General features: G+C 43.1%; 1 protein-coding gene across 1 annotated transcript in view; it reads left to right on the top strand.

Moving 5' to 3' along the window:
- GPI (glucose-6-phosphate isomerase) overlaps nt 1-13372 on the top strand; it is a 31841-nt gene extending 18469 nt beyond the window's left edge. The window contains exons 8-18 of the mRNA XM_043982417.1: nt 1641-1685; nt 3223-3276; nt 8263-8323; nt 8911-8954; nt 9330-9482; nt 10125-10254; nt 11082-11158; nt 11716-11844; nt 12292-12367; nt 12451-12517; nt 12936-13372. Of these exons, the coding sequence (XP_043838352.1) occupies nt 1641-1685; nt 3223-3276; nt 8263-8323; nt 8911-8954; nt 9330-9482; nt 10125-10254; nt 11082-11158; nt 11716-11844; nt 12292-12367; nt 12451-12517; nt 12936-13059 (960 nt within the window). The 3' untranslated portion in view covers nt 13060-13372. The remainder of the gene's footprint in view (nt 1-1640; nt 1686-3222; nt 3277-8262; nt 8324-8910; nt 8955-9329; nt 9483-10124; nt 10255-11081; nt 11159-11715; nt 11845-12291; nt 12368-12450; nt 12518-12935) is intronic.
- The last annotated feature ends 471 nt before the right edge of the window (nt 13373-13843 follow it).

The following is a 13843-nucleotide window of genomic DNA, read 5'->3' on the forward strand; positions in this document are numbered from 1 at the left end:
GGATGGGAAAGGAAGTTGAAATTACTTTTGAGTTAGAGGAGGGGGACCACAGGGTCTATTGGGGATGAGTTCCCTGACAGGCTTCCAAGGTTGAAGTCTAAGGAGCAATTAGAAGTGGCCCTTCCCCCTTGGGTTTAATGTGTTTGTTAGTTAAATTTCATCATTTTCTCATTCCCTTCCTCCTGCTGAGTGTCCTCAGTGACTGTTGAACAATGGATACTTTTGATTTTTTAAACATTTTTCACTTTAAGTGCCTGTGGTAAACCTTGTTGTATGTTTCCTACAACATGTCTCTGTGTTGAAAGACCTGGGCTTAAGGGGCAGCTAGATGATGCAGTGGATAGAGCACCGGCCCTGGAGTCAGGAGTACCTGAGTTCAAATCCGGCCTCAGACACTTAACACTTACTAGCTTTGTGACCCTGGGCAAGTCACTTAACCCCTATTGCCTCACTTAAAAAAAAAAAAAAAGAAAGACCTGGGCCTGAGTGGCCAAGTCACTGATTTAACCAGAGTGACCGTGAGAAACACCATAACACAACTATTATGTTTGATCTTCCCAAAATTATATTCACATATATGGTTTCATCCTTTCCTCACAAATGGAGAGAGAGATGTAGGGTAGCAGTTTGTTACAACCATCTTACAAATAAGGATACTGAGACTCAGGGAAGTAAGTTTCCTTTCTCACAGTCATGCAATGAAGTGAGTCACTTGCAGGACAAGGACAAGAACCCAGGGCTTTTTACCCTCTTCCATGGCTCTTTCCATTGCAGTGTGCCTAAAGGAAGTATTTGAGAAGAACTAAGGAAATTCTTTTGTTAACTTTTGTTGATATCTTTGCCAGCTCTGGGCTGGGAATCATTCAGACGCTGGGGACAATCTCACTGAGCCAAGCTCTTGTGACTTGCCAGCAACAGTCCACCAAGTCTCTGGCTCATGTGCAGGGAATGGGCTTCAGCAAGATTTCACAACAGCTGATGGTGGGGTTGGGTTATTTTTGGACTCTGCTCCCCTCATCACTTTGTTCAGGCTGATTGCATGAGAAATGAAAAAGGGAGGGCCTTGAAGAGGACTCTGAGACTCGGGGTATTTCAGGTCATCATGGCAGAACAAGAGTGGAGTAGGGTAGAGTACTAGCTTTGGACTCTAGAGACCTGGGTTCAAGGCCTGACTGTGTACAGGACACTAAGCTATGGGAGTCTGGGTACTTCATCTCTCAAGGGCTCATTTTCTTTACCTGTGAATCAAGTAGGGTGGCAAACCCTAAAATCACAGTTTTCCTTGAAGCTTAATGATATTTAATTGCAGGTGCCCTTTGGCAGATTACCTAAATAACTCTGCCACATCTTTGCAGGGATATTGGGAAGACATAGTGAGATCACAGATGTAGAAGTGCCTTTTTGTTGGGGCAAGGGTTAGGCAATGAGGGTTAACAGTGATTCACCCAGGGTCACAGTAAATGTCTGAAGTCCAATTTAAACTCTGGTCCTCTTGACCTCAGGGCTGGTGCTCTATGCACTGTGCCAATTAACTGCCCCCAAAGTGCCTTTTAATCTTGAAGGGATGTATATATGTGGATTATTACCATTATTATCTGCCATCTAGACTTAGCCTAATTCTCTCTTTTTCTCTCTTTTAGCCTTCAGCTGTGGCAAAGCACTTTGTAGCCTTGTCTACCAATGCGGTAAGTATATTAATGTACACAACATTTATGTGTTTGCCTTGGTCTTAACCTCCTGAGAAGGGTGAACCTTCAAGGCCATCTCTTCCTAGAGTTGTTAAGCATGTCCAAAGATGGATCCTAAAATGCCTGCCAATTAAGGACCATTTGAATTAAAACCCTTATACTAAGTCATATAATGTCAGAGCTGAAGGACTGTGGAATTCAACTCCCTCTTTTCACAGATGGGAAACTGAGGCCCAGAGAGGGCAAGTGACACCTTCAAGGCCATACATTAGTCAATGACTAAGCTTGGACTTGAACTTCTTACTTGAAGCTTTATTAATGTTAATCTAAGGGTCTTCCATTTATAGTGTGCTCCTCCTTTCTATTCTTCCCATGTGCTAGTGGGGTCATTATTCTTTAATTATGAGAACATGAAAGTGTTCTTTGAGAGACATGTTGTGGATAGACAGGTGGCCTTGGAGTTTGGTAGGCCTGTTTCCAGGTACTGCCTTGGAAAGTCTTTATGACCCTGGGCACATCCATTCACTTCTTTTTTTTGTGTGGGGCAGTGAGGGTTAAGTGACTTGCCCAGGGTCACACAGCTAGTAAGTGTCAAGTTTCTGAGGCTGGATTTGAACTTGGGTCCTCCTGAATCCAGGGCTAATGCTTTATCCACTGCGCCACCTAGTTGCCCCCACATCCATTTACTTCTTAGTGCCCCAGACAATTCTCTGAGTTTAAAATGTGTAGAAAAAGTGCTTTCAGAGTTCTCTCACTGGGATTTCTCTATGCCAATAAAATAAGTCAGGTCTAATCGGGGGAAAAAAAAAAACTTTGTGCCTGAGGAATTTAACCTGTAAGCAGTCCTATTGGACAGAAAGGAGAAATGTAATTCCAAAGAAGTTACATCTTCCTTGTCTCTTTCCTCCCTATCCCAGGAGTTCTGATAAGTGTGTCACACGCATAAAGGAGGTGCCATTGTTCAATATTTAACTTGGTAATAACTTCTTGACCCCTCCCTTCCTCACCACCCAGTCCCATGTTGATATGGCACTGTACTTTGCAAAGTGTTTCACAGACATAATCTCATATGAACTCTTAGAAATGCATGTGAGGTAGGTTGGGAAAGGTGGTTGTTTATAGAGGAAGAGATTTGAGCTGCTCTCCTGACTCAGCTTGGGCTCCCTCTTCCATATTACACTGCCTCTGGGAGCCAGTTTGGCCATATACCATTGGCTGGGCTGGTGGTGGGAGAATTTCTGACTTTGTTTTTCTTTTCTCCTCCTATTTATTTTCCTGTTTTGAGACTTTCAGACTTTGCCCTTCCCTGCTTTGGCACAAGCCTTGACTTTTCTGGGCTAAGTATAGGGGGTGGGGATGGCAAGCCCTAGAGTCACAATTACCTGGAAGTTTAATAATGTTTAATTGCAGGTGCCCTTTGGCAGATGATCTATCTCAAGGGAGCTCATGATATATGTGTGTTTCTGCATGGAGCAACTGCTGATCACATTCATATAATTAAAATGTCTTGATTTATTTTTTTCACATTATTTAGCCAAAAGTTAAAGAGTTTGGAATCGACACTCAGAACATGTTTGAATTCTGGGACGTAAGTAAAACCTTTTTTATACTGTGCCATCTCTTACAGTTTTTTAGCTATTGTAAATCACTGAATTTTAAGCAGTTGGTGGAGGGAGGCATGTGGGTGAAGTAGGTTTTGGAAACAATTCTTTTCACAAATGTTTATTAAAAATTATTCCTATATGTAGAGCACTGTGCTAGGCCCTGGAAAAGATATGGCTTAGTGTCATAGGTTCATAACTTAGTGTCATAGGTTCATAACTTAGTGTCATAGGTTCATAACTCTAGAGCTGAGATGGCTCTGAGAAGTCATCTAGTCCAGGGCATCTTAAACTTTTTCCACTCACAACTCCTTTTTGCCTGAGAAATTGCTATGCAGCCCCAGGTATATGGGTATATAAAATAGGTATGCATAACCTTTTACTGATGCCAAATTTTCTGCAACCCCCACATCCAGTTACACTACCCTAGATGGGCTTGAGATCCACAGCTTAAGAAGCTTTGATCTAGGCCAACCCTGTCATTTTGTAGAGAGAAGATTGAGGCCCAGAGAATGGAAGTGAGTTGCCCAGGGTCACAAATGTGCTTAAGTAGCAAAGCCTGAACTGAGGCTCCTTTAACTCTGAGTTGAGTGCTTTTTCCATTTCATTGTATTGTCTCTAGGTAAGATTGTCTTTGTTCTTGTGGTGCTTATAGTTCAGTAGGGGAATCAGGAGCTACTGCAGCAGAGTACCATGGGGCTGGAGGACCTCGCTTTAGCTCCCATCTCTTCAACTTGTTACTACCTGTGTGAACTTGATCACGTCACTTAACTTTATTCTTTCAGCCTCAGCTTCTCCAGGTTTAAAATAAGGAGATTAGACTATGTGATCTCTGAGGTCCAATGTCAGTTCTAGATCAATAAATCAGCAAGCATTTATTATGTGCCTACTGTGTGCTAGGCATTGGGGAGTTAGAAAGACAAAATTGAAACATTCCCTGCCTTCAGGGAGCTTAGATTACATTGGGGAGACAACATGTACATGTCTGTCTGTGTGTGTGTATGTGTATGTATATAAAGCACATATAGAACAGATATAAGGTAATCATGAGGAAGGCACTGACAGCTCGGAGTTACCAGAAAAGACCTCATTTACTTGACCTGAATCCTGAAGGAAATCGGGAGTTCAGAGAGACAAGGGTGAGGAGGAGGGAGAGCTTTCTAGGCCTGGGGGAACAGCATGTGCAGAGGCACAAAGAGGAGATGAAATGTTTTGTATGAGGAATAGCAAGATGGCCAACATGGCTATACTGTGGAGTTTGTGGAGGAGAGTGATGTGTCATAAAGCTGGAAAACGCAGAATGGAACCAAGTTGTGAAAAGCTTTAAGTGCTAGACATGGGATTTGATATTTCATCTTAGAATTGTTTGGGAGCCATTGAGTAGTGGGGCAGGGGAGTAACATGGTTAGCCCCCTGCTTAAGAAAAATTACTTTGCCAACTGTGTGGAGGATGGATTGGAGTGGAGCATGATTTGAGGCTTTGAGATCAGTTATGAGGCTATTGTCCTACCAGGTAAGAGGTGATGAGGGGTTGAACTAGGGTGGTGGCCTAGGGGAGAAACGGAAGTGTGTATAGGAAACATGTTGTGAAGGTAGAAGTGACAAAATTTGGCAACTGATTGGAGTGTGGTAAGTGAAAAATGAGGAACTGGGGATGACACTGAGGTGGTGAACCTGAGTGATTCAGAGGATGGATAGAGATCGGGAAGTTTGAAAGAGAGAAGAGTTTGGGGAGGAACACACATGTTAAGCTTGAGATTCCTATAGCATATCCAATTTGAAATGTCCAGTAGGCAGTTGGTAAAGTGGGATTAGAGCTCGGAGAGAGACTAAGGCCCTATATAGTATGTAGAAGTCATCCTGCATAGGGAGGATAAAGAAAGCCTGGGAACAAAGCTTTAGAGTACATCCATAGTTAGTAAGCATGGTATGGATGAATATGTAACGAAGGAATCTGAGAAGGATCCATCAGACATATAGGAGGAGAATAAAGATGGAGCAAAGCAGCAAAAAAGGAACCAGTTGATGGGGAGAGATCAGAGATTGAGGGAGAATGATAGTGGGAGGTAGCTGGAGAAATATGAGGGAATGGGATCTATGATCAGGAAACTCTGCTAAGTTCATTAGAATCTGTGTGACATTCAAAGGGGAAAATATCATTACCAACAGTGGGGAGGCAGTCCTTCTTGTGATTTGTCAGTGTGATAGTACAGGCAAATTGGAATAGTATATAAGACCAGAAATACAGAAAGCTGTCAGAGGCCTTTTGTAAAAGGTCAGAAGTCAAAACTTGCTCTGGAGCCACTGGTGGCTGCTGCCATGTAATTAGAGCTCCTCTGCTACTTGATTCCTACCACTCTCCCCTTGTGGGAGCAAGCACTGTCGTGGTTATTCTCAGCACTGACATTTCTTTTCGGGTTGTGTGAGCCTAAGAGTGTGGAAAGGTCAGCAGGGTGGAAGGCTCAGTCCAAGAGCTGGAGTGGCTTTGGGGAGCTTAGAGCAGACCATTGGTTGATTGTGCCCACATTTGGATGTGAAGCCACAGGAATAGTCAGTGCTTTAGTTTATCTGATATTGGCTTAGCATTGGGCCTGAGGCCTCAAATGGCCCAAAAGAACAGATTGGAATTGGCTGTGGTAGCTTCACCTGCCCTGCCAGCTCCCCCATCTGAAGGAATATACTTTGCTCCTGCCTGCAAGGAGAGTATTCTGCATTTCAGTCATTCTTACCTTATTCTCTGCTTGTTTCCTGTACATGTAACATGTGACTTTGGGGAGGTAGCTATAGGTACTCTTTGGTGAAAAAGATGGCTTTCTTGGGGCTAGTTTGGAAATGTTGTCCGGAACTGGTCTGACAGAGAATAGAGCTCAAGTGGAGTACAGTTACAGCCTTTTGGTTCCATCCCTGAGAGACTCATTTAGGGATGTTCACATTCTGTCTGATGGCTCCCAAGATGGAAATGACGGCAGATAACTTGTTTCCAGATCTGATACACATGGAGTGACTTTCTTGTAGGTTCTTACAAAGCATGTACCTTTCAGAGGGCTAGTGATTATGAATATAGTCAACAATACCTCGCATTTTGTATAGCCTGTTATGGTTGACAAAAAGGCTTTCCTCATGACAGCCCTTAGAAGGAGGCAAGATGCAAGTATTTTTTTTTTTGTTTCAATGATATATGAGAGTCCCCCTTTTCACAAAAGGTAAATTAAAATATAATTTGCTTTACAAAAGGATTCAAAATGGAAATCCTTTAAATAGAATACATTGAATCTGTTATCTTTTAAACAAAATTATTAATTTAAACATTATATTTTAGGAAACCAAATGTGAATGTAGTTGACTTATTTTCTGTTATTCATATTCTGAATAATTGGACCATATGTTTTTTTTTCAGTAATAAACATTTCTATTTATAGTTTTGAATTCCAAAATTTATTCCCCCCTCCTCTCCCCGCTCCCTGAGGTGGTAAGCAATTAGATGTGTGTTATACATGTGCAATGTAATGTCTAAAATCTAATGTGTGTCCTTATCTGCTGCTCCCCAGTTTGGGGTGGGGGGACTAGCTAAGATTTACTGATAAATTCAGCAACAGTTTAGGCTTTTTTTTTTTTTTAAAGTGAGGCAATTGGGGTTAAGTGACTTGCCCAGGGTCACACAGCTAGTTAAGTGTTAAGTGTCTGAGGCCGGATTTGAACTCAGGTACTCCTGACTCCAGGGCCGGTGCTCTATCCACTGTACCATCTAGCTGCCCCCAACAGTTTAGGCTTTTAAGCATTTATTAAAGTATATTAGGGGTTAGCAAAGAGAGAGAGAGAAAGTCGCCTTCACCTAGCTATCCAAAAGAGAACAAGTGAAGTTTAGAAAGATAGGAAAACTGTCTCCCCTGGCCTGCTTCTTCTGCCACCATGAGCTTATTCCAGCAACCAAAGAGACAGTTTCTCAGTCTGGTGGAGTGGAAGCTTCCTGTGGGACTGGAAGAGGGGCAGTCCCCACACAAAGCTCCAAGCTAATTGGCTAGTAGCATTCAAGTCCATTGATTGACATGACTTAAAGGTGGTCTTTGAATAAAGGCAGCCAGGATGACCTTAGGAAAGGTCATCTCACAATGTTTTTCTTGGCAGTGGGTGGCACCTTGGTTCTCACAGCAATTATGTAAAACATTGCCATGTTAGTCATTTTGTACAAGAAAAACTTGAATTAAAGAAAAAATGAAAGTGAAAAATAGCATGTGTCAGTCTGTGTTCAATCAATATCAGTTTTTTATTTGGAGGTAGATAGTGTGCTTCATCATTAGTCCTTTGGGATTGTCTTGGATCATTGTATTGCTGAGAATAGTTAAATCGTCCACAGTTCTTCATCAAACATTATTGTTGTCTCTGTGCACAATGTTCTCTTGGTTCTGCTCACTTAACTATACATCAGTTCCTACAAGTCTTTCCAGGCCTTTTTGAAATCATTCTGCTTGTCATTTCTTATAGCACAATAATATTCCATCACCATCATATACCACAGCTTGTTTAGCCATTCCCCAATATCAATTGGGGACATTCCTTTGATTTCCAATTCTTAGCCACCACAAAAAGAGGTGCTATAAATATTTCTGTACAAATAGGTCTTTTTCTCTTTTGGGGGATGTCTTTGGGATATAAACCTAGGAGTGGTATTGCTGGATCAAAGGGTATGCACAGTTCTATAGCCCTTTGGGCATAGTTCCAAATAGATGCAAGTTATCTGTCATCCCCATTTTACAGATGAGGAATCTAAGACTCAAGAGAGATGAGTACAGCTGGCAAATGGTTGAACTGGGATTGAAAGACTTTGTTTTTCAGTTTTAAGTCCCAGTGCTTCTTACCTTGTGCAGAGAATGTTTAGCATTCTCAAGAAAAAATAAACAAAACCTCTCCAAAGGCAGAGCAGATGAGGTTTCTTTGTCCTGGTTTTTTGCTGACATTGATCTTGTTTTTCCTAGTGGGTTGGCGGACGTTACTCATTGTGGTCAGCGATTGGCCTTTCCATTGCCCTGCATGTTGGTATGTATTGAGCCTGGGGCAGGCCCCTGGCATTCCAGACCCATGGTTAGGATGGTCATGGTACTCCTCTTTTGAGGCCTGGACTGATTTTTGTTTTTTCCACATAGTGTGTGAACTTTCCTGACTTTATGATCAGAAACTCTAGCTTCCCCTCTGGCATTTGCTAGACTTGGACATTGTGGCCAAATAATATTGCTTGCCTCTCTGTGAAGTTCCTCATTTAAACTGTATTAAACTAGCCTTTTGCTGCTGAGTGTGGCTGGCAAAGGGGAGTGATCCTGGGGTGGGGGTGGGGGGGGCAGTAATTCACCAGTGTTACTTGGATATTTCTGGGTTCCTTTTATCCTAAGAATCCAAAAAGAGGCATTTTTCCTTTGGTTCAGTCCAGCCCTCTTTTATAATACCAAGAGACCCAATGTATCCCCATGTGTCTGCAATAACTCAGAAACAACTGTTTTTCAGAAGCCTAAAGGGTTGCTTTTGACTTTGATTTACTAGGAGGGATAAAAGCCAGTGCCCTCCTCCTGCTTCTTGGGAGAGACGGGAAGGAGGGAGCACTCCTTGCTTAGGAAGTTTTTGTATCTTAGGTTTTGATAACTTTGAACAGCTGTTGTCGGGGGCTCACTGGATGGTAAGTGGCCTTGGTGACATTTGCACCATTCATGCCTTTATTTAAAGTGGGTCTTTTATGATGAGTGGGAGAGTTTTCATAGCCTCCAGTAGTATATAAAGAGGCCTGTTTGCCTAATCTCCCTTTCCATAAATGGCTATAGGCTTCTTTTACTAAGGTGTTGCTCTTAAAGACCAGCCCTACCAGGCCATGCTTTCCCAGTATTTGCAGTTAATTGATTTGTTGACTAAATGGATTGTAACCCTGTACTTCATTCTCTTGTCAAAGGAGAGGGAGGAACTAAGTGATGCTGGGGAGGTCATGCTTGTTTCTGGAGGGAATAGGGTAAGAAGTCATGCTTGGTTTTTTTGTCTTCTATCCTACATGTTATTAAAGGACAATCACTTCCTCACCACCCCACTGGAGAAGAATGCCCCTGTGCTGCTTGCCATGCTAGGCATCTGGTACATTAACTGTTTTGGATGTGAGACTCAGGCCCTGTTGCCCTATGACCAATATATGCACCGCTTTGCTGCCTACTTCCAGCAGGTACAGAGATTGATTGCTTTGTACCTCACTATATGCCTCTCATGAGTTCATGGCACATGTTGTCTCTCTCAGGGTAAAGTGGGTAAGCCCAGCCTAAGGGAAAGGACAGATAGCTTGAGGTTTCTTTGCTACCTAACTTTTTTACATCCTATCCTTTGGGGATCTTTTGCTGTCACCAAAAGGGGAAATTTCTTATCTAGAAATGACCCTCCATGTGCTGCCTTTTTCTCCTTTCTCCAGGGGCTACCCTTTCACCCTTTCCACCAACTGAGCCCTATTCCTGGTGACAGTGATACCTAAATTCTATTAGCAGAAGTGCTGCTATTGTTGGGATTTTGAATGGGAAACTGGATGGCTCAATCCAGTGTTTCCCTATTGCTGGGAATATAGTTCAAGCCAGGCCTGTGTTCTCACAGACAGGAGAGGTACAGAGAGAGGGGTGTGTGTGTGTGTGTGTGGGGGGGGGGTGTCTATACATATATGCATATATGTGCATTTATGAGGCTAAAGGGAGAGATGTAATTATTTTGGTGTGAGTTAGGTCAAGTCTTCATTAGCATGGCCTTGGAGACTTAGGCCATAGCTTCAGTGGGGGCTAAGCATAGCTGGGGAATCACAGTTTTTTCTTATTTTCTGTTACAGGGCGACATGGAGTCTAATGGGAAATACGTCACGAAGTCAGGAGCCCGGGTTGACTACAGCACAGGCCCCATTGTGTGGGGAGAGCCAGGGACCAATGGACAGCACGCTTTTTACCAGCTTATTCATCAGGGTATGGGATGTTTGGGGGGCTCTGTTGCAGGGCTAGGTGGTTGTAGAACTGAAATTGCAGATGGGCCAGGGCTTGCCAGGCATTCTGCTTAAAGGTCAAAAGTTACAAAATGGCACATTTAGGCTTGACATGTGGAAAGAGTTGCTCTCTTGCTCAGTAATCTTCAGTGGCTCCCTTTTGTCTCTAGAAAAAAGTATTTACTTCTGTCATTTAAAAGCTTTCATGCGAACTCTGATCCCAACCTTGCCTTCTAAACTGATTTCATATTTCTCTTCCTCACACAGTCTACATTCTAGTCATTCTTACTTCCTTCTCTGTTCCCTGTATTTGGCACTCTTGTTTCCTGATGGTGTGCCTTTGCATGAGCCTGAAATGTTCTCCCTTTTTACCTTTGCCTCTTGGCATCCCTAGGTCCTTTCAAGACTCTGCTCAAGTTCCCTTGCTCTCCTCCTGCCCGCCCCCCTTGAAATTACTTTGTATTTTACCTATTTGTGTACTTGTTTTCTTCCTCTGGAGTAATGGTAACATAAGAGTCTTGATGCTAGAGACTGCCGAGCATCTGACATACTGTAGGCATTTTAGAAATGCTTGCTGAGTTGAATTGCAGGTTAGAAAGGATTAACAGTGGGCTTCCTCCCACTTGAGCTCTTCAAGCAAATCTGGGATAACCACTTGGCAGGAATCAGGTCTGGAGGGGACTGTGGTTTAGATCCTTTGAGATCTGTAGTTCTTGGCTATTTCTATTCTGTTTTAGAAGAAGAGAATGTTCTTCCTTTGGGGTGGAGTGTGGGGAATTGAGCCCACCTCTATCCCCTCCCTTTCTCTAGGTACTCGGATGATTCCTTGTGACTTTCTCATCCCCGTTCAGACACAGAATCCAATCCGGAATGGCCTTCATCACAAGGTATAGTGCACAAAAGCAAATCCACATTCAGTGGAACTTAACAGGCCCAAACTGGACTGGGGAGATGGAAAGAAATAAGGCTCTTTAAACCTTAGCTATAGAATTTGCCATCAAATTAAATTCCTTAAGGAAAGGGATTGTCTCATTTTTGTTCTCATGTCTCATCTCCCTGATGCCTGACACAATGCTCTGTATATAGGAAATACTTAATAAAAAGTTTGTTGGGGGCAGCTAGGTGGAGCAGTGGCTAAAGCACTGGCCCTGGATTCAGGAAGACCTGAGTTCAAATCCAGCTTTAGATACTTGACACTAGCTGTGTGACCCTGGGCAAGTCACTTAACCCCCATTGCTCCCCCGCCAAAAGTTCATTTGAATACGTAGCCCAGCTACCCCAAAGTCCCACTCTCCCTTGTGCTTTGGGAGTCAATTTACCAGTAGCAAATATAGAGACCTCTGCTTATATACCTCAAAACTAAAACCTTTGGAAACTGTCTTGCTTCCCTCCTAGTAACAATTATAACACTATGAGTCAGTCTCTCCATTGCTCCTTCCCATAGATTCTCCTAGCCAACTTCCTAGCTCAGACTGAGGCCCTGATGAAGGGGAAGACAGCAGAGGAAGCACGAAAGGAGCTGGAGGCTGCGGGCAAGAGTGGTGATGCCCTGAAGAAGCTGCTGCCTCATAAGGTTTGGGGTTGAGGGGATGGTAGGATGGGATTTGGAAATGGAACCAGTCTGTGGGTTATATCAGGGCTGTGTGCAGTCTGTACCCCTGATTGAGAGATCATCCCTTAGGTTGGGAGGCTCTGTTCTCTGTCACCATCAACATAGCCTTCATGGTGAGTGTCTGGGTCCCCAGCTGCCCATTTCTTGTCCAAAGAGGCTATGGCTTAGCACTGCTTTTTTTGTGGTCGTTGCAAATGCCCTACACCCCTTTTGTTACTCAGAGATCCATAGGCAGTGAGGTGGGTTAAACTAGTGATGCTGCTTTTATGTCCTTGGGTTACCATGAACATCTCTGGGATGGAGCCAGGATCAGAATATGAGCATCAGATCATGTGATTTTTTTTTTTTTACTTTGTTCTTTTCTTTGGAAATATTTCATAATTCACCAGTGGTTTTTTTCTTCTAAAGGTCTTTGAGGGAAATCGTCCTACTAATTCCATTGTCTTCACAAAGCTCACTCCATTCATTCTTGGAGCCTTAATTGGTGAGCAAAAGAAAGAGGGGCATGTGGCCATGGGCTGGGTGGGACTGGCACATCATTTGACTGCCTTTCTGCTCTCTCCACAGCCATGTATGAGCACAAGATCTTTGTTCAGGGTGTTGTCTGGGATGTCAACAGTTATGATCAGTGGGGGTGAGTGTCTCTGGGTGGTTTCTGGCATGCAGAGTGGTGGGATATGTGTCTGAGGGCCCATGACAGGATTTTATTCATTATACTTCCTAGGGGAGTCATTCCCAATACTTACTGGGTGGTCATTCTTTCTCACAATTTCATTTTGAGAAATTCTTTTGTGTCTTCCAATCTTGCTTTTTTAGCAAACAGGAATTTTCTTCCATTTAAAATAACACTGTCTCCAGGTGATAGTGGGGACTAGGAAGGATATCCAAGATCATCCCCTTATATCTACCTCTCCTCTACCCCAAGTGAAGGGCAGGTGCAGAGATTTCATTGGTTGCAGGATTTCTGTGATAGGTGGGACTTAGTTACCTTTATATGGGTTGGCATTATAAAAAATATCTTTTCCTACTTACCCTCAATGTTTATCCTACAGAGTGGAACTGGGAAAGCAGCTGGCCAAGAAAATTGAGCCTGAATTGGACTCTGATAAACCTGTGACTTCTCATGATGCCTCCACCAATGGGCTGATCAACTTTATCAAGCAGCACCGGGCCTAAGTCAAGAAGCAGATGCTTGTGCCACCTGTGCCCCTCTGTTGTATTGTGATCTGATCTGTGTTGTAGTGACCACTCAGTTCCTTCCTGCCCTGTCACAAAGAGATCTGCTTGTCATCCCTTCAGGCAGGCTCCTTGCTCCTTGTCAGGAAAACTAGTCCCGCCTCATGAGGCCAGTTCTGTCTGGTGGGTTTTTAATTTTTGGTTCTCAATGTCACGTGCAAACTCACACTATCTTTCCTCTGCACTGATATAAGTGTTCAGCCTTTCCACACTTTTCAGGGCTGATCTAAAAAAATAAAGATGTCTGGCAAGACTATGTGGTTGCTTTCTTATTCTGGTTTGGGCGGGTGTCATCACATTTCCCTGTCTTTATTTGTTCTAGTCCCACAAAAAGATACTAGCCCCACAAAGAGGTTAACACTTCGTGCCTGTTGAATCATTTTGCCAGAGACAAAAGCTTCAATTACTAATTCCTATAGCTCTTATGCTTTCATTTTCCCCACTTGTGTTTAGCACTAGGATCATTCTTGTTCCATCTGACCTTTGCTTCTCCCTGAAGAAAATATTTTTATATTCATTGTATTATCTTCTGCTTCCATTCCTTAAATTCAAAAAATATTTGAATTCTGGTTCAGGCATTAATTACTCCAGGCATTGGGTATACAAAGACAAAAACAGTCCCTGCCTTCTAGGAGCTTACATTCTTTGGTGGGGATTGGGGCTGGGAAGCTGGTGGAAGCACAAGAGATTAATTCGAAGTAATATTGGAGTGGTGGTGGGGGAA

This window comes from Dromiciops gliroides, chromosome 2 (genome assembly GCF_019393635.1).
Source record: "Dromiciops gliroides isolate mDroGli1 chromosome 2, mDroGli1.pri, whole genome shotgun sequence".
NCBI classification, from domain to species: domain Eukaryota; kingdom Metazoa; phylum Chordata; class Mammalia; order Microbiotheria; family Microbiotheriidae; genus Dromiciops; species Dromiciops gliroides.